This window comes from Drepanopeziza brunnea, assembly GCF_022702325.1.
Source record: "Drepanopeziza brunnea f. sp. 'multigermtubi' strain 214-2 chromosome Unknown ctg7, whole genome shotgun sequence".
NCBI lineage: Eukaryota > Fungi > Ascomycota > Leotiomycetes > Helotiales > Drepanopezizaceae > Drepanopeziza > Drepanopeziza brunnea.
The window spans coordinates 219,223-240,526 of record NW_027094070.1 but is presented as its reverse complement, the minus strand read 5'-3'; the positions used below and the strand labels follow the sequence as shown (position 1 = coordinate 240,526).

The 21,304-nt window shown below is 49.8% G+C and overlaps 4 protein-coding genes across 4 annotated transcripts; 3 read left to right on the top strand and 1 right to left on the bottom strand.

Moving 5' to 3' along the window:
- Positions 1–320: 320 nt before the first annotated feature.
- On the top strand, positions 321–4,651 carry L3040_004620 (uncharacterized protein; the record flags this gene model as incomplete). The annotated part of the gene is made up of 3 exons (XM_007287942.1): positions 321–483; positions 538–3,925; positions 3,979–4,651. The coding sequence occupies 3 exons, from the start codon at positions 321–323 to the stop codon at positions 4,649–4,651; spliced, it is 4,224 nt and encodes a 1,407-aa protein (XP_007288004.1).
- A 4,111-nt stretch (positions 4,652–8,762) lies between these two features.
- On the top strand, positions 8,763–10,014 carry L3040_004619 (uncharacterized protein; the record flags this gene model as incomplete). The annotated part of the gene is made up of 2 exons (XM_007287940.1): positions 8,763–9,245; positions 9,370–10,014. The coding sequence occupies 2 exons, from the start codon at positions 8,763–8,765 to the stop codon at positions 10,012–10,014; spliced, it is 1,128 nt and encodes a 375-aa protein (XP_007288002.1).
- A 598-nt stretch (positions 10,015–10,612) lies between these two features.
- On the bottom strand, positions 10,613–12,451 carry L3040_004618 (uncharacterized protein; the record flags this gene model as incomplete). Its single annotated transcript, XM_066156262.1, has 9 exons — positions 10,613–10,619; positions 10,669–11,546; positions 11,598–11,766; positions 11,819–11,830; positions 11,888–11,984; positions 12,040–12,061; positions 12,117–12,211; positions 12,317–12,350; positions 12,419–12,451. The coding sequence occupies 9 exons, from the start codon at positions 12,449–12,451 to the stop codon at positions 10,613–10,615; spliced, it is 1,347 nt and encodes a 448-aa protein (XP_066011685.1).
- A 1,843-nt stretch (positions 12,452–14,294) lies between these two features.
- Positions 14,295–18,120, top strand: L3040_004617 (uncharacterized protein; the record flags this gene model as incomplete). The annotated part of the gene is made up of 4 exons (XM_007287938.1): positions 14,295–14,711; positions 14,763–15,525; positions 15,573–17,602; positions 17,653–18,120. 4 exons carry the CDS (start codon positions 14,295–14,297, stop codon positions 18,118–18,120), a joined length of 3,678 nt encoding a protein of 1,225 aa, XP_007288000.1.
- Positions 18,121–21,304: the final 3,184 nt, after the last annotated feature.

Genomic DNA, 21,304 nt, shown 5'->3' with positions numbered 1-21,304 from the left:
TTCGTCAAGCCACTACGCCACACCTTGTCTTGGCTCGGTCTCGAGCCTCGGGCCATTGGCAGTTGTTATTGACGCTCAGCTATGTGTCGAGAGAAAAGTGATGTACTCGCCGGCGTCGCAACCCAAACATCTTCACGTCACATTCACGCAAAGCAATCGGCTCTGCGCTCTGCGGCCATTCCGGCTGGCTTATGATCCACCCGTGTCCTTACAATCTCGACTCCGAAGCATGCTCATAGCATGAATCCGAAGCCCCTCGAGGCGTGAAGCGCAACCTCAACGCGATTCCAGCCCGCCAGCAAACCTTCGCCTCCATAATCATGGTAGACCAAATACCAATATCACAGAGTCGGAAGCGCAAGAGGAGGAGGCAGGACAAGTCGGCCATATCTGCCAGGCTGGTGCTGGATGACCATGTGAAGGGCGATGTCGGCATTCTCTCAGAGGATCTATTCGCAGACTTGTTTCCTGGTTTGGCTCATGGTTAGATACTCGAGATTATGACTCACCGCATATAACTAACAGCTGATTCCATAGCCCTGGAAACCAGTAATGGTGCTTCGAACGCACCCGAGTTCCACCATGTCGCGATATCTCCTTGGGGACCTTCAACATCTGTCGAAGACTTTACGTGGACAGTACTGCCAGTTAGACCATCCAGCGCACTTGCGCATTCCACTGTTCAATTTTCGCCTTCTTCCTTGGCTCTGCAAAGCTTCGCCGAAGCTCTCCAGAAAGTTGCTCCCTCAAAACTATCCAGTCATAGCCGGAGTGGTATTGAGATTCGGATCTTGGACGTCGTACCACTTCCGCTGGAAACAGTATTTGTGGCAATTGAAGGAGAACTGGCAAGACGACTGGAGAATGGCGAAGGGACGTTTCATGGAGAATCTGCTAGAATGAATGGGTTATCGAGTGGGAAGACGATCTCCAAAATACCAGAGGATCGGCTGGCGGCTGCAATTCGAGAGTCTCTGGGCGCATTGAAGGTAGTTCACACTGGCGATATCTTCTCCCTGCCTCTACCGCCGCATCCGGTCACTCATGTTCAGCCTGCACCTGCGAAAGTTACCCTCACCGAGCCAGTCGGCCAGGGTGTTCTCTCAGCTCAAACCAAAATTATCATCACACAAACCGGGCACCACGCGAAAATTATCAGAAACTCGCAGAATTTATCCGTCAACCGAGCCCTGGATGGATTGGCCGAGGATGACGAGGATACCTCGAACGAACAGTTCTACTCCGCGGCTGAGGATCGTTACAAGACTGATGCTGCCATAGAGGACGAGGATACAGAGACTGATACCGAAACAGACCTGTCAGACATGGAGAATGATGATCTTTCGGATGATTCAATGGACGATCTGATCTCACTACAAGCACCGACCCTTCCAACCCACAATGCCAGTGGGATATCTACCATGCAAGCTGGTACTCCCATGACTGTGGGCCGAAGTGGAAAGACAAACGGAATAAGCACACCCGGGTCCGTTTTCTCTTCGTTCACTGCGACCACAGCACGCGCTGGTGGCCAGCGAGGACGTCTATTTAAAGCCCAAGGGCTGGTCAAACCACTTCCAGAAGAGACCTTGCATCCGAAGCCCAGTGCTGAAGATGACGATGAAGCCAGAGTATACGTTGACATCATCTCGTTGACAAAGATTGGCTGTTTTTCGGGAGACTGGGTGCGATTAGAAGCCGCAGCTGAGCCTCCTCCGCAAGGCGCCGGTCTGTGGGGGCTGGGCAGTTTCTGTGCCCCTGAAGAAGAACCCATGTGGCGACCAGTCAAGGTCTTCGGCTTGCCTGAAAGTTATGCTCAGCGTCCAGTGACGAAGATCCCAACCAGTAAGCGGGAAGAGAGGCGGATGTCTTTCTTCGAGTCCCAAGTTCAAAAGCCATCTAGCCCAACTGTATACCTCTCCCCGATCCTGCTTGCCAACATGGGCAATACTCCATATTGTAGACTCTCTGCGCTGAAGCGAGTCCCTGTTCCCATGAGGGCATCGTTAACAAAGATCACCGGCGCATCTCGGCCACCATTTGCTCGGGAGCTTACGCTCCTAAAGATCTCAACACCATTCTCAACAGAGCGTGCTTTACAGAATGCTCTTTTCTCCGGTCTGAAGCGCCACTTCTCCAGTCGCATCAGAGTCGTCCAGAAGGGGGACCTGTTGGCAATTCCAATCGACGAAGATCTTGGGCGAACCTTATACCAGCCAGCCGCTAATGATGATCTAGAGGTCGATGATTTGTTATCAAATACTGTTCTCGGTGATCTCAGGCCCATGAAGGCATCGAAACCTACCGGTGTGGGTTGGTTTCGTATTGGCTACATCGGTGCTTTCAAAGACAATGCCGAGGTGGGCGAGGACGATGATATCTGGGGCGGCTTTGCATCAATTGATGTTTCCACAGCACATATGACGCAGTCGGGGAGCGAAAACAGTCGACTTCCAGCGACAATGGAGAGCTCTTGGGAGCACTACCTTGGATTGAAATCAGTTCCAAAGTCGGAACCTCACTTATCTTCAATCCCAGAGCCCAGACGGCACCACGTATCGGCTCTCCGAAGACGGTTGCGGGAGCTGATTGCTGCTGCTACAAGTCCTCGGGCTATACATCTCAAGCTACCGCCTTTGGCCATACTTCTGGTCTCAACCCAGAGAAACATCGGCAAAGCGACAATGTCACGCCTCGCATGTGCTGACATTGGCCTCCACACCTTCACAATCGATGCTTATGACATTGTAAGTGAAGGAAGTGCCGGCAGCGACGTTAAATCTGCCGGACTTCTGGAAGCCCGTGCTGAACGTGCAATGACTTGTGGCCCCGAGTTTTGTGCTCTTTTGATACGGCATATCGAGGCGCTCACGGCGGACAGAATGATATCTGCTTTGAAAGAGATACTGGCCGGTGCAAGGGTCATTATAGCGACCACGACTGAGGTTGACAAGATCCCAGACGGTGTCCGAGGCCTGTTCACTCATGAGCTTGAGATGAATGCACCCGATGAGTGGGAACGAGAAGGAATTCTCAGAAGCATCATCGATGACCAGCCTGTTGCACTCGCCCCGGAAGTCGACCTCAGTGGTGTCGCTGTCAAGACAGCGGCCCTGGTGGCAGGTGATCTCGTCGATGTTGTCGACCGTGCTCTCGTAGCACGAAATTTTCGCATCGAAGCACTTGCGTCTGCCGCGTCAGATTTAGAGACGGCCGTCACCGTTCGCGATATCGTGGTCGCTGGAGGCCCCGCGGGAAGATTTCTGACTAAAGCAGATTTTGACCTGGCTGTTGACGCTGCTCGGAAGAACTTCGCCGATGCCATTGGCGCGCCCAAGATCCCGAACGTAGGCTGGGACGACGTTGGTGGTTTGACAAATGTCAAGGACGCAGTCATGGAGACTATCCAGCTCCCGCTCGAACGCCCTGAGCTTTTTGCAAAGGGTATGAAGAAAAGATCTGGTATTCTGTTCTATGGCCCTCCTGGTACTGGAAAAACGCTTCTTGCAAAGGCTATTGCAACGGAATTCAGTCTCAACTTCTTCAGTGTCAAGGGGCCTGAATTGCTTAACATGTACATTGGAGAATCAGAGGCGAATGTACGTCGAGTTTTCCAGCGTGCGAGAGACGCAAGACCTTGTGTTGTGTTTTTCGACGAATTGGACTCCGTGGCGCCAAAGAGGGGCAATCAAGGTGACAGTGGTGGAGTCATGGACCGAATCGTCTCTCAACTTCTCGCCGAGCTGGACGGTATGTCGGATGGCGAGGACGGAGGCGGTGGTGTCTTTGTCATCGGTGCTACTAATCGTCCTGATTTGCTTGATGCCGCCCTCCTGCGGCCAGGAAGATTCGACAAGATGCTGTATCTTGGAGTCAGCGATACGCATGAGAAGCAGTTGACTATCATGGAAGCTCTGACGCGAAAGTACACATACCCTAATCTCTTCACCAAAATTTACATGACACTGACAACAATAGGTTTACTCTCCACCCTACCCTCTCTCTCCCTCGTATCGCCGATCGCCTCCCCTTCACCTACACCGGTGCGGATTTCTACGCGCTATGTTCAGATGCCATGCTGAAAGCTGTCACGCGGCAAGCCTCCCTCGTCGACTCCAAAATCGCTGGCATCAACGCCTCGTCTGGTAAACCTAAGATATCAACCGCGTACTTCTTCGACCACTACGCTACCAAGGAAGATGTGGCTGTTATGGTCATGGAAGAGGATTTCATCAACGCTGAGAGAGAATTAGTTCCTAGTGTTAGCGCAAAAGAGTTGGAGCATTACCAAACGGTCAGAGCGCAGTTTGAGAAAGTTGATGACAAGGAGGAATCGAAGTCAGAAAACGATGTCAAGGGCAAAGGCAAGGGCAAGGATTATGCTGGACAAGGCATCCCGGAGTGGCAGAAGAGCAATGATCACGAAGTCAGCCCGAGGAACAGCGGAAAAGGCAAGGGAAAGGAGAAGTCTGTTGATCGGAAGGGAAAGGGGAAGGAGAAGTCCGTGGGGAGCTGGAGTGATGGTGAGAGCGACGAGGACGCGGATTTCTATAATGATGAGGTAAATGGGATTGGCGCGAAGGGGAAAGGAAAGGAGAAGACTGTTGATATGGGGTTTCACGATACAGGAGATGATGAGGGGCTGTATTGATAGGGTGGTGGTGTTAAGTGGGTAATATATGCACGCTGCTCATATGGGCGGGCGCATTTTAGGTTTATGCTGGTGTAGGTATGGAAAAGCGTCGTTCCCGAATGCAGGAACAGCGGTTTCGATTATAGGCATTTGGTTTTTCGATGTGCTGATGCTGGTGCTGACGCTGTTGATAGTAAGAAATTAATAGTGCAATAGGTGGTAAGTAGGTGGGTAGGTAGGTACGGGAATGTCTCGTCGCTACGGAACGGATTTGGCTCGCTGCCGTCTAGTCGCTTAGTATACAGCCAGGCATATAGTCAGTCATTCATAGCTCACTCATGGCTCACACCTACCCATGCCTCCTTGCACTATCAGCCTGTCCCCTTCTTATTACAGAAACAGGCAGGCTCAAGCACGAGAAAGGAACATTTATTCCCATCCACTCTATTTATTATAGCCTTGAGGCCTTGGATTCACGCATCACCAGCCTTCTTGTCCTCGCCTCCGAAGCTTCCCCTTCAGTGACATAAGCGAAGCTGCTTCTGGTTAGCGACAGCTGCTGTCTGCTGGTGGGGAGTATGTTAATCCTCCAGCCTCTCTTTTACGCATCGAAACCTTCTAGCTACAACCATATCTGATGAAGACCCACCTAGCCCCAACCATTCCATGCTGTGTTACTTGCTTGAAGCCTTTTCAAGTTTTGCTGCATCTTAACATCCCTTCCTTTAGCGCTGCTTCAGCATTCATTTTCCGCTTCAAGTGTACGTCCTCTACTCAGGTTCTTATGTTATAAATCTTCCTAAACATAATATTGCAATGCAGATGAGTGAGCTGGAAGATGCTGTTCGAGCTAGCCAAGTGGGTAATCAGCGCATGCTTGCAAGAAGCTATAAGATGTGGTCATTTTACTCCAGAGATACAAATCTTCAAGACGGCCTTCAACCGTACCACCTCCAGCTCCGAAATGTGCTTGGATGGGTTCCAGCATATGTGGCCAGCGATTTGATTTGACCACGGCGGACCACCGCGGCTAAAGCTGGAACAACGAGCTCGGAATCAGACAGAAAGTTATGTGAGCGGATACTCAACCTGGCGGACAGCAGAGAGGTTTTGCGGTCCCAAGGATAATATCATTCCTTATTAGCTACTTCTGGGCATCCAAAAATCGACGCCGTGTTCTTTCACGAACGATTCACGTTTCAAAGATTGGCCGGGCCTTTGTGATGGCGGGGTTGCCGTGAGCGGCAACTTTCTTGCTATTCTAGCTTTTGCTTGGGCGTATATTCTATCAGCCCGCTGGCTAGAGATGCAACATTCCGAAGCTGCGGCAGATTGTGTATAACAAGAAGGCCGTATTTTCTATTTTTGCTGCCAAAGTTAATTAGATGCCTGAGCGTGCTGAAAAGTCCCCAGACGGACTTCACATCGATCTCGGAAATGTCGACGATGCTGCAGCGCGTTGGTGAGCCGCGATCTTAGCCCCAGGCGAAGGTTGGCGAGCAGAGATCACACGAAATGCCACTATTTACCGATCTCCGTGGTCGATATGTATCTTTCAGACACCCATTTGTTCCGCCATCCTCAGAAGCTGCCTTGAGAGATCTCGCTGACTCTGTTATGCATCACTATATCGACAACCAGTGCCCCGCGGCTCTGGCTGCGGCTTTGACGTTTCCGTTCCTCGGCGATAGAAGTGCAAAGCTCCCATTGCCAAATACGACATCGCAAAGCATTCTGCCACCGGCTCGCTGCACTCGTCCCTTACCGATAGTCACGAGAAGCAAGCGATAGTTTGGGAAGAGAGCAAGCTACTTTGTTACGACATGACCTTGAGTCGTAACACGCGCGGGATGCATGTCCTTCTCTGCGGCTCTTTCTTCGACCCTCAAGCCCCCTGCAACCTTGTCGGTCCCTGGCTCCAACCAATCCTGGAAATCATCAACCCGTTTGGTCAAAACCGGGGATTTTGAAAGCGTTGCCGTCTCCCATCATTGCCGTCATTATGGGAGACGGCAACCTAAGCTCGCAGCGTTATGGATGAGGGCCGCCATAAGCGGAGTGGCAGACTACTTCTTGCGATGTGTCAATTTAGGGCTAGCAGCAATAGAGTTTGACGCCGCTGCGTGGACTGGTACCACGAATTCATTCATTAGTCTCGTACCTGACGATCGACCCGGGCTCGAGGAGGAGGAGGATCGGGAACTTCCTCGTTCGGATGAGTGCCGTTTGCTTTTTCTTACCGACGCTGAGGGGCATTCTCGGATTCCTATCTGTCCTTGCAACTCGTAGTATCGTTGGCTGGCTGCGGGATTCAGGCTGGCGCAAGGGTGAGAAGGAGATGTATGCTCACTCATGAATTGGTATTGATGACTCGGATGAGGAAATTGATGATGATCCAAGCAGTGACGATGGAGATATCGATAGTAGTCTACAAGCGGTTGGGGTACGGCTCACGGAACAATTCTCGACAGGCTGGTAGTCTGATGTGGAAATGAATATGGAAATGAATATATATGGTGAAAGGTCATCTCTACTAAACAAGACCTTCGACGAACGCATGTAATTCTGAAACACGACTATCTACGCAAGGTCTAACAATCCTATCAGGCTCGCTATACGGGTCGGGTGGAGCATGCACTCAATAACTCCATCGACCATGCCGAATACGAACGAGAGACACGAGGTGTTTATAGCACATTGAGCAAGGCATGCCGAGGCTGTGATGATGCCGGTTAGTTGGGAAATAAGAGATTAGAGCCCACTGGCAGATGGTGCGCTCGCTGCCACAGGGGCTACTAGAATCGAGGGGAGATCCGTCAATGTAGACGACGAGAGCAGAAGCTGCGAAGATGGCAAAGATGGCAAAGATGGCGAAGGGCTGCATTCTGATGTACTGGGGGAAGTTTTGTGGGTTTGGGCTGGTTGGAAGAGGTTGCCAACCTGATTGTTGGTTGGTTATTTATTCGAAGACTGTAAAGAGACGAGGAAATCAAGCAGGGGAAATAGTGAGTAGAGAAAGTGAAATAGCAAAGTAAGAGGGAGGATTAAGCGCGAGAAAAAGAGAATTTGAGGGCGCTATCTCGGCTTTGTACAAATTTGCATTTGCGTTCAAAATTCCCTAGAGATAAGAATATCCACAGCCAGGCTCGTCACTCCGTAACGAAGAGGGCATGAGTGCCACCCGTACTCGGCCCAGCGATCCGTTAATCTCTCACAGCCTTTCGAGGCTCTCACAAATCGCTTAGACGGTATCCTGTTTGACGACCAATGAAGCTCTCAGAAGAAGAAAATGCCTCGCTTGACATTTGGAGCACACGGTGCCAAGCGAATTAAAACAGACAGAGAAAGCTGACGATCCGATTGATATTCAGAGAAGCAGAATTCAGCCCAGAAAGCTATCGACCAATTAAGCTTAACCAAGAAGGCTTGATAGACGTATGGCTTGGGGTCCTCTATCACGTGCCAGGCATCATGATTCATGAAGCCCTTCGGTAAACTGAGCAATGCGACCTAGACGACGCAGAAGCCGAGATGTGACCATGTTCATTATTTCCGAATCCATAGGAGTATCTTCTCAGGAACGTAAGCAGGAGTTTCAGCAAGGAGTCTCGGGCTAGTGGTCCTCGGTCTCTCCAGCTTGCTGAGACCGGAATCGACCGCTCTTGCAACCATCACCGTAAGGATACACAGACAAGAAGAGCTAACGGTCGCTCCACCAGAGAGAAAAGGTGGGGATGAGCAGACACGAGGCATGGAAGCATTCCAGAACGTCTCTAAGCCCGTGTTTTCAAGCCGCTACCGGGAATTGGAGACAACGAGACAACAATCAAAGTATCAGATGGGATTGAGAACTGTTAGGGTAGTTCTGGAAAAGATTTGATGGTCTGGCAGAGCGAGGAAATATAACAAGAAAAGTACCATCAGATGTCTAACGGTATCGTAATCCGATAGAAGATGACATGAGGTTGATTTTGACAGCGGCAGGGGTTCTGGTTTACCGCACAGTAGCGCCAAAGGACCCCGGATTTTTTTCACTTATGGTAAATTTATCCGAGATATCTCCATTTTTCAACCTCACTGAGCCTCACCCGAAACTCTGTCAATCTGAACTTACCTGAACACAACAATCATGACGCCAATCCCCGAACCCCCCAAAAAGCGCCTAGGAAACGTCCTCGTGATCGGTGGCTGTGGCTTCCTGGGCCATCACATCGTCAACCTGCTCCTCACCTCTTACACAGCCAAGGTCTCCGTGCTCGACCTCACCACAACCCGCAACCGCCGTCCCGATCCCGATGGGGTCGCCTACTACGAAGGCAACATCACTTCTCTCGAATCTCTGGTACCTATATTCGAGAAGGCGAAACCAGATGTGGTGATCCACACTGCGTCGCCGAACTTGATGGGCGCCAGCAACGACTTGTACTACAAGGTCAATGTGGAAGGGACAAAGTGCGTAATCGAGGCGTGTCAGAAGACGGGCGTGAAGGCATTGGTCTACACCAGTTCTGCGAGTGTGATTTCGGACACGATACACGATTTGGTGAATGCGGATGAGCGGTGGCCTGTCGTCCCAGCGAGTGCGCAAGCGGAGTATTATTCTACAACAAAGGTACACTCCGCTCTCTCTCACTCGCCTATCTCCATGTTTCCCTCCTCCTCCACTCTTCAGTCTCTGTAGACTTCAAATTCCCACAGTTCATCCAATAGCTAAGATTCCCTACCTCACTTTCCAGGCCCAAGCCGAAGCCCTCGTCCTCGCCGCAAACCGCTCCCCCACCCACCCCTCGCTCCTAACCTGCTCCCTCCGCCCCGCCGGCATCTTTGGCGAAGGCGACGTACAGGTGCTCCCGCCCATAATCAACGTGCACACGACCTCCAAGACGGGCTTCCAGCTCGGCGCGAACGAGAACCTCTTCGACTTCACCTACGTGCTGAACGTGGCGCACGCGCACCTCCTGGCCGCCTTCGCGCTCGTGCAGACGGCCAAGCTGGCCACGGCCCCGCTGGACTACGAGCGCGTCGACGGCGAGTCCTTCTTCGTCACCAACGACGAGCCGTGCTACTTCTGGGACTTTGCGCGCGCCGTGTGGAAGGCCGCCGGCAGCGACAAGGGGACCGAACATGTCTGGGTCATTGGGCGCGATGTCGGGATGGCGATAGGTGCCTTGCTGGAGTGGGGGATGTGGGTGGTTGGTCGGACGCCCAAGCTGACGCGGAGGCAGGTTAGGTACAGTTGCATGACGCGGTATTATGACTGTGGGAAGGCGAAGAGGCGGTTGGGCTATAAGCCGTTGGTCGGTTTGCAGGACGGGATTGCGAGGAGCGTTAGATATTTCGTAGATGAGAAGGCTAGGGAGGGCGAGAAGAAGGGGCAATAAAGGTGGTAGGAGAAGTGGGCGTCTCTGGGTGGTAGGAAATTTCCGATGCGAGCAGGGGAGGGGACTGTTCACACCAGGCACGTAAGCTAATATAATGTAATGATACCGATGAAGCTTCATCATGAACAAAGTCAGCAAGATCTTACGCAAATCTCCTTTCCGGAAGCAGTTCGGAGGCCGAGCATCAGATTCAATCACAGAGCACTCATATTTTCTGTCTGTCTCCTAGCTACCTAATGCTGCTGTATTGCATTGAATGGCATCGATTCGCTTCGCTAAACGCCCCTATCCCATCCCAACCAAGCCCTCGTTGAACATTTTAGTAGCCCTAGTACCGGCCCTGCAACCAAAATAAACCCATTTGAGACTCCGTGAACCCGAAAATTGAGAGCGCTGGAATGTAGAACTACCTACTCCACTTTACAGATGCTTGAAAGTGCGAGGTACTGTGATGTGCCGTGAGAAAGAAAGCTTAGTCAAATGGGGAATCTTTGGCGAGAAAAGCATGCCAGAACATAGCAGAGCTGGTCCGCAAAAACTTAAGCAGCATCTGCTGGTATTTGCCCTGCCGTTACCGCCCTCGCATCGTCAATTTCGTTCACTCCCTGTTAGGTGTGTTAGGGACGAGAGGCTGTTAGGATACAATCGACTTACTCCATGCTTCGCTGAACCGCTCTACGGAGCTTGCGGTTGTACATCTTCTTGTCTTCCGCTGAGCCCCAATACAGCTTCGCAGCCTCGGGGTTGACCATAGTCCTGGGATCGTACGGTGGAGACTCCTCTTCCAGAGCCTCGATAATAGCCTCGATATGTGCCTTGACGTCCTCTGGTCTCCGCGAAGTGTAGCATGGGGTACCGTCAGAAGCGATTCGGTGGTGGAACATCTGGGTTTCGAATCTTGCTCTAGGGTGCTCTTCGGGGAAACGAGGGCTGAAGAGGAGCTTGATACGGAACAGACCACCGTCAAGGTTCGTCATTGGGCGTCCAAAGTAGGTGATTGACCAGACAAACGGGTTCTTTTCGACGAGCTCAATGTCGAGAGTAACATTCTTATTTCGCTTGTAGGACTCGACAACTTGCTCGTACTGACGTTGGAGATTCGCGGCAACACCACTCTCCTTCTTCTTTGAGTGCAAGCCCTCCTCAGCCCATCTGACCGTCTCAGCATCCATAGTCTTGCGGATGAGCCGTAAGCGTCTCTCCAGCTCTGTGTAATCAAACTTCCCTTCCATACCATTTCCAGTACACTCAAAGGGCATGCGTACGAAGGGTTGCCCATCAGTGACTTCAGCTTTCGCTTTGCTGATAGCCAGGAGATAGGAGTCGTAGTACCAAAGGAAACGGCGTTTGCAAAGATCTTTGAATGGATCAAAGTCTTCTGACGTCTCCTCGATGTCCCGATCCATATCATCTTCACCGTCACTGTAGAAACTAGCAATGGAGAAGTGCTCCTCCACGGTTCCCGACGGCGAGATACCCAAATAATCTTCGAGGCGTTGAATGACGGAGATTCGGAGAGACTCATGGCGAATCTACTTTCAATGTAAGCCGCACTGCGCCCTTGGACACAAGGAGCATCCTACCTTCGCTACATAGTCTTTCTGGTTCTTCTTGTCCACCTCCTCATTGGCAGTTTCGAAGCCAGGCTCATTTTCGTAAGGGTTCGAGGACATGAGGCTTTGTATCGAGATCAAAATAGATTCGAGCCCTTGTGCGGACGACCATTCCTCTCCTCGCTCACCCCGCCATGTCCTGTGCCATGATATCAGCCATCAGATCCTCTTACGTTACGTGTGTGCCCTACCCTAAAATAGACCTAGAAGGTATGGTCAGCCAGAGTACAGCCAGTGCCGGCATCTGCGAAGCTACTTACAAGCACACCTTTCCTTGCGCATAGATGTTAGGGTTGAAGCGACATCTGCCTGCGTTTGTAGTGGTGGCGATGACCGAGGGAGCCTTTCCTGGGTAGTCTAGAATCGTCTCAGTCTCTTGTTTGTCAACTCATGGCCCGGAGGAGCATCGAACCTCTGCCAAACTTCACTGCAAACTGAGAAAAAAGTCAGCGTCTGCCTGCCTACCATGTCCCAGGGCGTGTGACAAACCTCGAAGAAGCCGAACTCATACGGTGTTTCGGGAGGACCGATGATGATAGCCTTCACGTTGCGAACATCAACATCTCGACATGCGACGGCCAGGGCTAAGCCGAAGAGTCAGGCCCAGATAGATAGATAGATGGATGGATGAATGGATAGATGTGATGGATGGATAGATGCATTATGGATGGAGGTAGCAGGATACATACACAGGTCTGTGGTCTTCTGGAGTTCGGCCAGCTCCTATGATCTGGGCGTCAGCCTTGCGATCTACCCCACTATGCGCCAACAGGTGAGCATAAGTAACAAACCCTGGTAATACGGATGATGGAATGGTTCGACATGTTTGACGATCACAAGTGCGCTGAAGAGTCGGAAAGGTCGAGGTATTATCTCTTCCTCCCTACGCAAGCTCATGTGGTGGTGGGGGTAAGGAAGAGGGTGTTGGTAGCAGTTGTGATGGTGGTGGGTGGTGGGTGGTGGGTGGTGTTAGTGTTGGAGTTGGTGGTGACGGTGGTGGTGGAAGTGGTGAAGTTTCAAGGCGGGTTCAATAAACAGGGTCGGTAGGGGGGAGTTGTTCTGATCTACTGCAAAAGCGGAACGGTTGTCGTCCTCTTTAATGGTGCAACCAAGGCGCTTCGCTTGGGAGGCTGAAAGGTAAGTTAAGTAGGTACCTTGACTACTGCATACACGTCCAGGTACAGGTACAGGAACAGGTACAGGTACGGACAGGTAGGTAGGCAAGGAAGGCATGGGGAAAGAGAGGAGGGAATGCTTCAATGGTTGGTTGTCCGGTGTCAAACATCTCTAGCTAGGTACTTGCGGCATAGAGGCTTCGCGTAGCTAGGTACCGGTAGTTTATCCTCATCCTATAATAGAGTATTATCTAGTATCTAGATCTGCTACCGGTAGATCTAGAGGTCTGAGTTGGCAGCACTGCTACTATAGAAACCAGAAACGAAGCGAACAAGGAGATACCACATTGGGCATAGGTAGTTTACCTAGGTGTCCAAGACAATGTGCAGATGTCATCGATACATCAAGGATGTGACCGCTCTCAGTTACTGCGTACAAGTCGTTATATCTTTTATTTGGACCGCCTTTCCTCTAACTCCCCTGCAGTACGTACAGAGTAACGTAAATCAGGAGCCGAGACGGGGCTTGAACAGAGCTAAACACACACCACACACAGCCTAGAACTCGCAACTCACAAATTCGGAAATGGAGGTAGGCATAAATTGATTCAGTCCGGCACCACATATTGATATTGAAATAATGCTTGCTCATCCCTTCTCTACTTCGACGTAAACGCAACACTCTCTCTACTCTCTATCACTGAAGATCCGCAGTGGCTGTAACCTGGCGGCCTGAGGCAGAAGACACTAGTGGGGAATTTGGGACCTTACCCAACCAGGGTTGAAGGTTGAGGGTCGAAGGTGAACATCGTCGAGCAGCAACCAACATCAATCAATCAGCCTCATCCTCTCCCTCTCCCCCTCCACCCCCCCCTCCCGACTTCCCACCCCCCGACTTCCAACCTCCATCCTCCAACCTCCATCCTCCAACCTCTGGCACCTCGTCGCTGGCGCCGCCTCTCCTTCCTTCACCACCGGCACCGTCACATCTATTCCTACACTTGCGAACATTGCTCGGGAGCGCGCAGGAGCATCCAGGCTTAGCGGGCGCAATCAAATCCCCCCCCCCCCCCCCCCCCCCCAACCCCAGACTCGACACCCACACCAGCCAGCACCAGCACTGACATCCGACATCAACAAAATCAATAGCGACGCGACTGAGTCGCAGCACACCCAACTACGAATCCTGCTCTCGCTCCCCAGGACATACTCCTCGTATTAATGCACTAGAGCGAAGGGGCGCAGATAGAAATTTGTATTGCTTTAGACGAAGACTTGCTGTTTCAGGTGCTGCGGGCAGAATATTGGAGTCGCCGGCTCACTATTGGAGCCAGTTATCGAGGCCCGGAGGAGTTGACCTGATCGAATTCCGGCGTCTTTCGGAGCTTACTCACCTACCTTGGTCTTTTCTGGGTTTCGATACGCTCACTTTGCGACCACAATTCGACCACACTGAATCTCCTTACCGACTACCATACACCTTCCCTCCTTTGACAAAGAAAAGCGACGATACCGCGAGAGACATCAAAGGGGCAAGATTTGAAAGTGCATGATGAGTCCCCAATCGGAGGGAGGCCTGGGGGACAATCACCACCAGGGTGGCCAGTATAAGGCATACGACCCAGATAGAGACACGACTCCCGCAGACTATGAACATCAACTACATCCAGCGGATAACGGGCGATACCAGTCTGAGAGAGACCTTCAGGAGACACTCCCGAGACCAAATGGCACGTTAGAGCCGGACAATAGGCTAGCTGCATCCCCATCTGGAAGCACGAATAGAAGAGAGAGAGACAGAGAAGGCGGGCCAAAGCGAAGTGGAGAGCGAAACAGATCGCGGACAAAACCCAACGGGAGAACTGGCTCTGGGCAGATCAGAATCTGCAAGAAGTGTAATGAGGCTTTGACTGGCCAGTTTGTTCGTGCATTGGAGGGGACATTCCATTTAGACTGTTTTAGATGCCAGGTATGTCTTTCATTCCCAGTCTATTTAGCGCAGCTAACATTTCAATTTCAGGACTGTGGTGAAATAGTAGCGTCGAAATTCTTCCCAGTTGATGACGAGCAGAACGGAAGTCAATACCCCCTATGCGAGACTGATTACTTTCGGCGGCTGGACTTGATATGCTACAAATGTGACGGCGCTCTCCGTGGATCCTACATCACGGCTCTTGATAGGAAGTACCATATCGACCATTTCACCTGTTCAGCTTGTACGACAATATTCGGAGCCCAAGACAGTTACTACGAGCATGCTGGGCAGGTATACTGTCACTACCATTATTCAACACGTTTCGCTCAGAGGTGTAATGGGTGCCATACTGCGATTCTGAAGCAGTTCGTCGAGATCTTCAGGAATGGTCAGAATCAACATTGGCACCCTGAGTGCTACATGATCCACAAATTCTGGAACGTCAGACTGGCCCCCTCACAGGATAAACTGCCCGCTCCTCAGGAGAAGCGTCCCTCTATGGAAGAGAACCCTGATCAGGAACAGGAAGAGCCTCAACCGGAGATTGAGGATACAACAGATGAAGCAGGTCGGAACGCAGTTCGAGACAAAGAGGAGCAAATGGAAGAGAAAGTGTACAAGATTTGGAGCAACCTCTCGACCTTCGAAGAATCTTCCGCTGCTTGCATCTCCGACATGCTCTTGCATGTAAGCAATGGCGCGTATATGGACGGTGTCATGGTTGCCAAGAAGTTCATATGTCATGTGGATGTCCTGTTTCGCTCTGCAGATAAGTTAGATGAGACCATGACCCAGGTCGGGCCCAAAGGTATTCGAATATCGTCCTTGATAACTCACGTTTACTGACTAAACCAGGTCTGTCTTACTCACGGGAGGCAAAGCTGCTCTGCAAGAAGATCGTGGCCTTCTTCAACCTCCTCAAGCTCAGCCAAGAAGGTGGTGTCCGGAAACTTGGTGTTACTCAAGAGCTTCTGGCACTGGTCACTGGTCTGGCCCACTACCTGAAACTCCTGATTCGGATATGTCTCCAAGGATCTTTGAAAGTTGAACGAGAGCACGAGGCCTCGGAGTGCCTGCAGCAATTCCTCGATGACCTTGGCGACATGGAAGCCATCAGAAATGACGACCGGTCTCTCGAGGCAGCCACAGGAACTTCAAACCTCGCAAGCTCGTTTCGCGACTTGTGTGCTGTTTGCAAGAAGAATGTCGAAGACGATTGTGCCCGTCTAGGAGAATTGAGGTACCATCTGGGTTGTCTGAAATGCACCAATTGCAAAGAAGACCTGGGCCACGATCTAGAAGATGTCACTTGGTGCGAACATGACAAGCGAGTTTTCTGCGTCCCTTGCCAGAGCCTCGCTAGAGGTCCAGTCAGTGTGGGTTTCCAGCGTGTCACAAGACTGCAGCAGTTTACTTTCCTCCTGCGTGTCTCCCTGGCCAGACTCCTCGAGCAGCTGCGAACAGGCAGCACAGTACCTCGCAGCTCCGATGATCCGAATTTGAACGCCTACGATTCCTCCGCAGGACATCGCTCAACTGGTAACAAGGATATACCGCTTCTCAGTTCGGAAAATCGTTCAAGATCCCACGGGGGCCCTTCGGATGAGAAACGTGCATCTTCTTCGTATGAGAACACTCTCAATGATGTTCGACGACTGCGAAGTACACGGATGGACAAGCACCTCTCGACGACAATCAAGAAAGCAAGAACGTCTCGCATAATGGAAGGTCCGGATGGTAGGACAGTGGCCGATACTGATGGAGCTGGCAGAAGAGATCCAAACTCCCAAGGTATGGAAGAGCGAGATGGCGATAGCAACCGGACCGAACTCATGTACAGCGGTAGCAACGGCATCACCCTGGATGACATCCCGAGGATTGTTGCTGCTGAGCAGGCTAAGGAGCAGCGCCCGAATGCGTACAAGCACGCCCGACATGAGCTTTTCCGGACTTCGATCACTGGGGAGCCCAAACTTCTTAGTACCCACCAGCGAAGTACTTCCGCTGGCCATCCTCTCGATCTCGCTGCAGCAGGAGACCCATCCATGCAAGGGCAACCAAGAAGAAGATATTTCTCGGAGCTTTCTGCCCTGGAGTATTTCATTATTCGTCATGTGGCAGTCATCGCGATGCAGCCTTTGCTAGAAGGTCACTTCACAATGGAAGAGCTCCTGAATCTGATCGAAACTAGAAAGGCGACATTCTGGACCAAGGTTGGCAAGGCTCTGAAGACCGACGCCAAGAAAGGTTCAAAGAAGAAGGGGGTGTTCGGCGTACCTCTCGATGTCATCATCGACAGAGATGGAGCGGATTCGACCGAGGGCGTCGGTGCCACAGCGCTACGTATTCCTGCTCTAGTCGATGATGCCGTTACAACGATGCGCAAGATGGATCTGTCGGTGGAAGGTGTTTTCCGCAAGAACGGCAATATTAAGCGGCTAAACGACACTTCGGCAATCATCGACAAAGATGGCTGTGAAGCAGTCGACTTCTCGAAGGAGAACGTCGTGCAGATTGCGGCCCTGCTCAAGAAATACCTCCGTGAGCTTCCAGATCCGCTGCTCACCTTCAAGCTGCATCGACTCTTCATCACATCTCAGAAGATCACAGATGAGGACAGGCGTAGACGAGTACTCCATCTTACATGCTGCTTGTTGCCAAAGGCACACAGAGACTGCCTGGAAGTTCTATGTGCGTTCTTCAACTTTGCCGCATCTTTCCATCAGGTGGATGAAGAGTCAGGTTCAAAGATGGACACCCATAACCTGGCCACCGTCATCGCCCCTAACATTCTCTACACAAACGCCAAGACGCCTGCTGATGATCATTTTCTGGCTATTGAAGTCGTCACTACGCTCATCGAGTACAACGAGCAAATGTGTGAAGTACGTAACACCTTGGTCTTGCCTGTAGCCTCTTGCTAATCTTTAATCAGGTTCCTGAAGATTTGCTGTCGATTCTCAGTGACCAGACTCTGTTTAATAATCCCGGTGATATCACTACGAAGGAAATCCTCAAGCGTTATGGAGATCTTGGCGCAAATGGTGGACCACGGCACACTGTAGAGACTCAGTCCTCGCCTCTCGGCACAACCAAGGACGGCGGTGGAAGGGCATTGGCACCTGTCGTGCACCGTGTCGAGGCTGAATCTTCCCAGGCTCACGCTTACCAGAAGGAAAGCAGCGCCCGACACGTTCAAGATCCTGCTGCACCATATGCCTCAAGTTCGAATCAGAACACTCCACCCCAACAATGGCAAGGCCCGGATCTAGAGCACCCATCCATGTTTGTCCAACAACGCAGCGGTACGCCCGATAGCCAGCACGGGCAACGCCGAGAGTACCGCACCTCACGGTGGGTTCCCCCTCCGAACGGCTCAGTTGGCGTCACTGGAGCTAGCTGAGAGGTAGTCATCGATCCATAATTTCAATTCCATGACGCGCCGAGCGCCTGCTATACATGACCATACTACCAGGAGATATGGCATCCTTCACGACTTCACACGGCCGACTTCGATTCAATTCCACCCATCCAATTTCTTCCCACCTTTCTGCAATTCCGAGTGTCCATTTCAAAGCATTGAAACACGGCGTTACGTACATCTTCTCTTCCCACTGGCAGCGGCATCTGCACGTATAGGTGGCAGCTGTTGAGGATTGTTTGTTATATTTCAACTTGATATTTGAAAGTCACCTCTGAGGAAAAGAGGGGCCGGTTGTTGGAGTACATGGTCTGGCATATTTGGGGAGGTTTCATTGAAGCTCTTTTGAAAGAGAGTGTGTGGGATAGCGCACGCACTTGAACGTGTCGCAATGATCAAATTAAGTTTTTGTCTCTTGTCACGGATTGTTTTTCTTCTTGCGATTCTGACTGCTCAAATCCGGGTTGGCTGGGAGTTGGGCGGGGTTGGGCTGGCTGGCGACGCAGAGCGATCAGTCGAAAACAAACGGAAAGATTCAAAAGAAGATGAATTATAATTGTCCAATTTTATCTTCCCATCCTTCTTGCGTGAACTCGTTATCCTGGCCAGCTAATGATTAGCAGTCATAGTCTCAATCTGAGGTGTGTACAACCTTGGAACGTCTCCGTGGCTTCGGATTTGATTTCAAAGCGAAGATGACATCGCCTCGAGTCGACCACGACCCCGCATTATGGTAGGTAAGTAGGTAGGTAGGTAGGTAGGTAAGTAGGTACAAGGTAACCGATCGATTCCCCGTCCTCCCCCTCTCTCTAGTCAGTCAATCAATCAATCAATCAATCAATCAATCAATCAACAGATTCGGGTTTTTCCGAAGCAGTATTTATGATGAAGATGAAAATGAAAATGAAAATATAGATATATATATTTACGAACGGGAATATATTCGAATGATAGATAGATAGATAGATAGATAGATAGATAGAGAAATGTACCTGTGCGCCGTGTACGCTACGCTATCTGTATATCTTCTCTGCATACCTTCCACTCCATGCTTTATTCCACTTACCTCTCTCTCTCTCATCTTCCTCTACATCACGGCCGTGATGATTTTTACGAAAGACGAAGCGAGGAGGGTTAGCGGGGAAGGGAGAGAAGGAGGGGAGGGGAGGGAGGAAAGTCTGCTGAGTACTGGTATGAGCTGCTTTGCTGCTTTGTTGCTTTGCCTGCTCATAGTTCACTTACTGTAACGACGACGATGACGACGACGACGACGACGACGACGACGAAGAGGGGGGTGGGTGTGTAAAGAATGGGAGAAAGGGAGAGAGAAAGGGAGAGAGAGAGAGAGAGAGAGAGATAAAAAGCAAGAGGGTAAAGAAGGAAGGGAGAAGGGAAAAGCGAGCGGTGATGTGTAAATAAATTTCCTTTTCCTCCATTTCCCCCATTTCCTCTTCTTTTTATTTCCTTTCCGTTTCGTTTTTTTTCTCTTATTTTTTCGTCTTTTCGTCTTTTCGTCTTTTCGTCTTTTCGTCTTTTCGTCTTTTCGTCTTTTCGTCTTTTCGTCTTTTCGTTTTTTCGTTTTTTTTGTGGGGGGGGGGGGGGGGGGGGGTTGTTTATTTATTTGTTTGTTTATTTATTTGTTTGTTTATTTATTTGTTTGTTTGTGTTTGTTTGTTTGTTTGTTTATTCGTTTATAGTGCCAAATTAAGTTTAAGATCTTTATAAGGCTTCATAGTAAAGTTAAAAGAGGAGAGAGAAGAGGGGATATAAGAGGATTTGAAGGCCGATGGTGGAGGAGGTGTGTGTGTGTGTGTGTATATATATATACGTAAGATGATTTTTTTTTTTCTTTTTTTTTTCTTTTTTTTTCTTTTTTTTTCTTTTTCCTTCTCTGCTTTGCTCTGCTTTGGATGTTGGGATTTTGGGTAGAGGTGAGGGGGGTAGGTTGGTAGGTGGCCTTTACGCTTTTGCTTTTGTATCTATCTATCTATCTATCTATTCCCAGCGAGTCTAGATGGGTGGATTCTATAAGTCTTAGGCTTCTTCTTCTCCCCCTCCTTCTCCTCCTTCATCTCCTCCTCCTCCTTCTCCCTCATCTCTTCCAAGCCTTTCGAGGGGGAGGGGGAGGGGGCAAGCTGGCTATCATATTGGAAAGAGTTCAGAGACCTTCCTATGCCTATGCCTATGCCCATTCCTATTCCCATTCCCATTCCTATTCCTATTCTTATCTGTATCTGTAGTTTCGATTCCCAAAGCCGTATCCGAAGACTGAGTGAGTGAGACTAGCGGGACTCTTTGCTCTGCTTGCTCTTCTCTGCATTCCTCTCTTCCCCTTCCTCTTCGTCCTTCCCTTCCCCCCTCTCTTCCTCCCTCTCGCTCCCTCCCTCCCTTCCTCCCCTTCCCCTTCAAAACACCCTTCAAAACACGTCTCAAACACGCCTCAAAAAAAACTCATCTCAGAAAATAATAAAAAAATAAAAAATAAAAAAAAATTAAAATTAAAAAAAAAAAAAAAAAACCCAAGTCGTCCTCAAGAGGTACGCTTAATCGTCGGTTTCCTTAAATTTTAATTCGAAAGAATTGACCGACTTGCTGTAGCAAGTCGGCACCACCAAGGCGGGACAGTAAAATTTGCTCCTTTTTAATAAATAAAAATCAACCAACTATTATATAATAATTATCTTTGTATAAAAAGATGCACCCTATTGTGTTTGATATTAATCAATTAATTGAATTTTAATTACAAGTTATTATTCTTCTATTGTGCTGAGTTAAAGTAGTAAAAATGGTACTTTTTTTTTTTTTTTTTTTTTTTTTTTTTTCTCCATTTTATTGATGAGTACCTACCTTATATATCAAAATTGCCGCGTAAATACTAGAATAAGCGAGGAACACGAAAATCGGACTTTTATTCAAACCTATCAAAAGAATACGTGCATTATTATCAACTTTTATTTAATAATTACTACCTTTAGTAAGATAATAGATTGAATCCTTTCTTTTCGATCTACGTGACGTTTTTTTTAATTAAAGTGGTAATTGTTAAGATATTCGCAATAAACAAGTAAATTCGAATTATTTAGGACAGTTTTTAGCTATATTTCCATTACATTTTATTGTATTATATTATCAAAAATAGATGCATTTTTATATTTTTAATCTATAT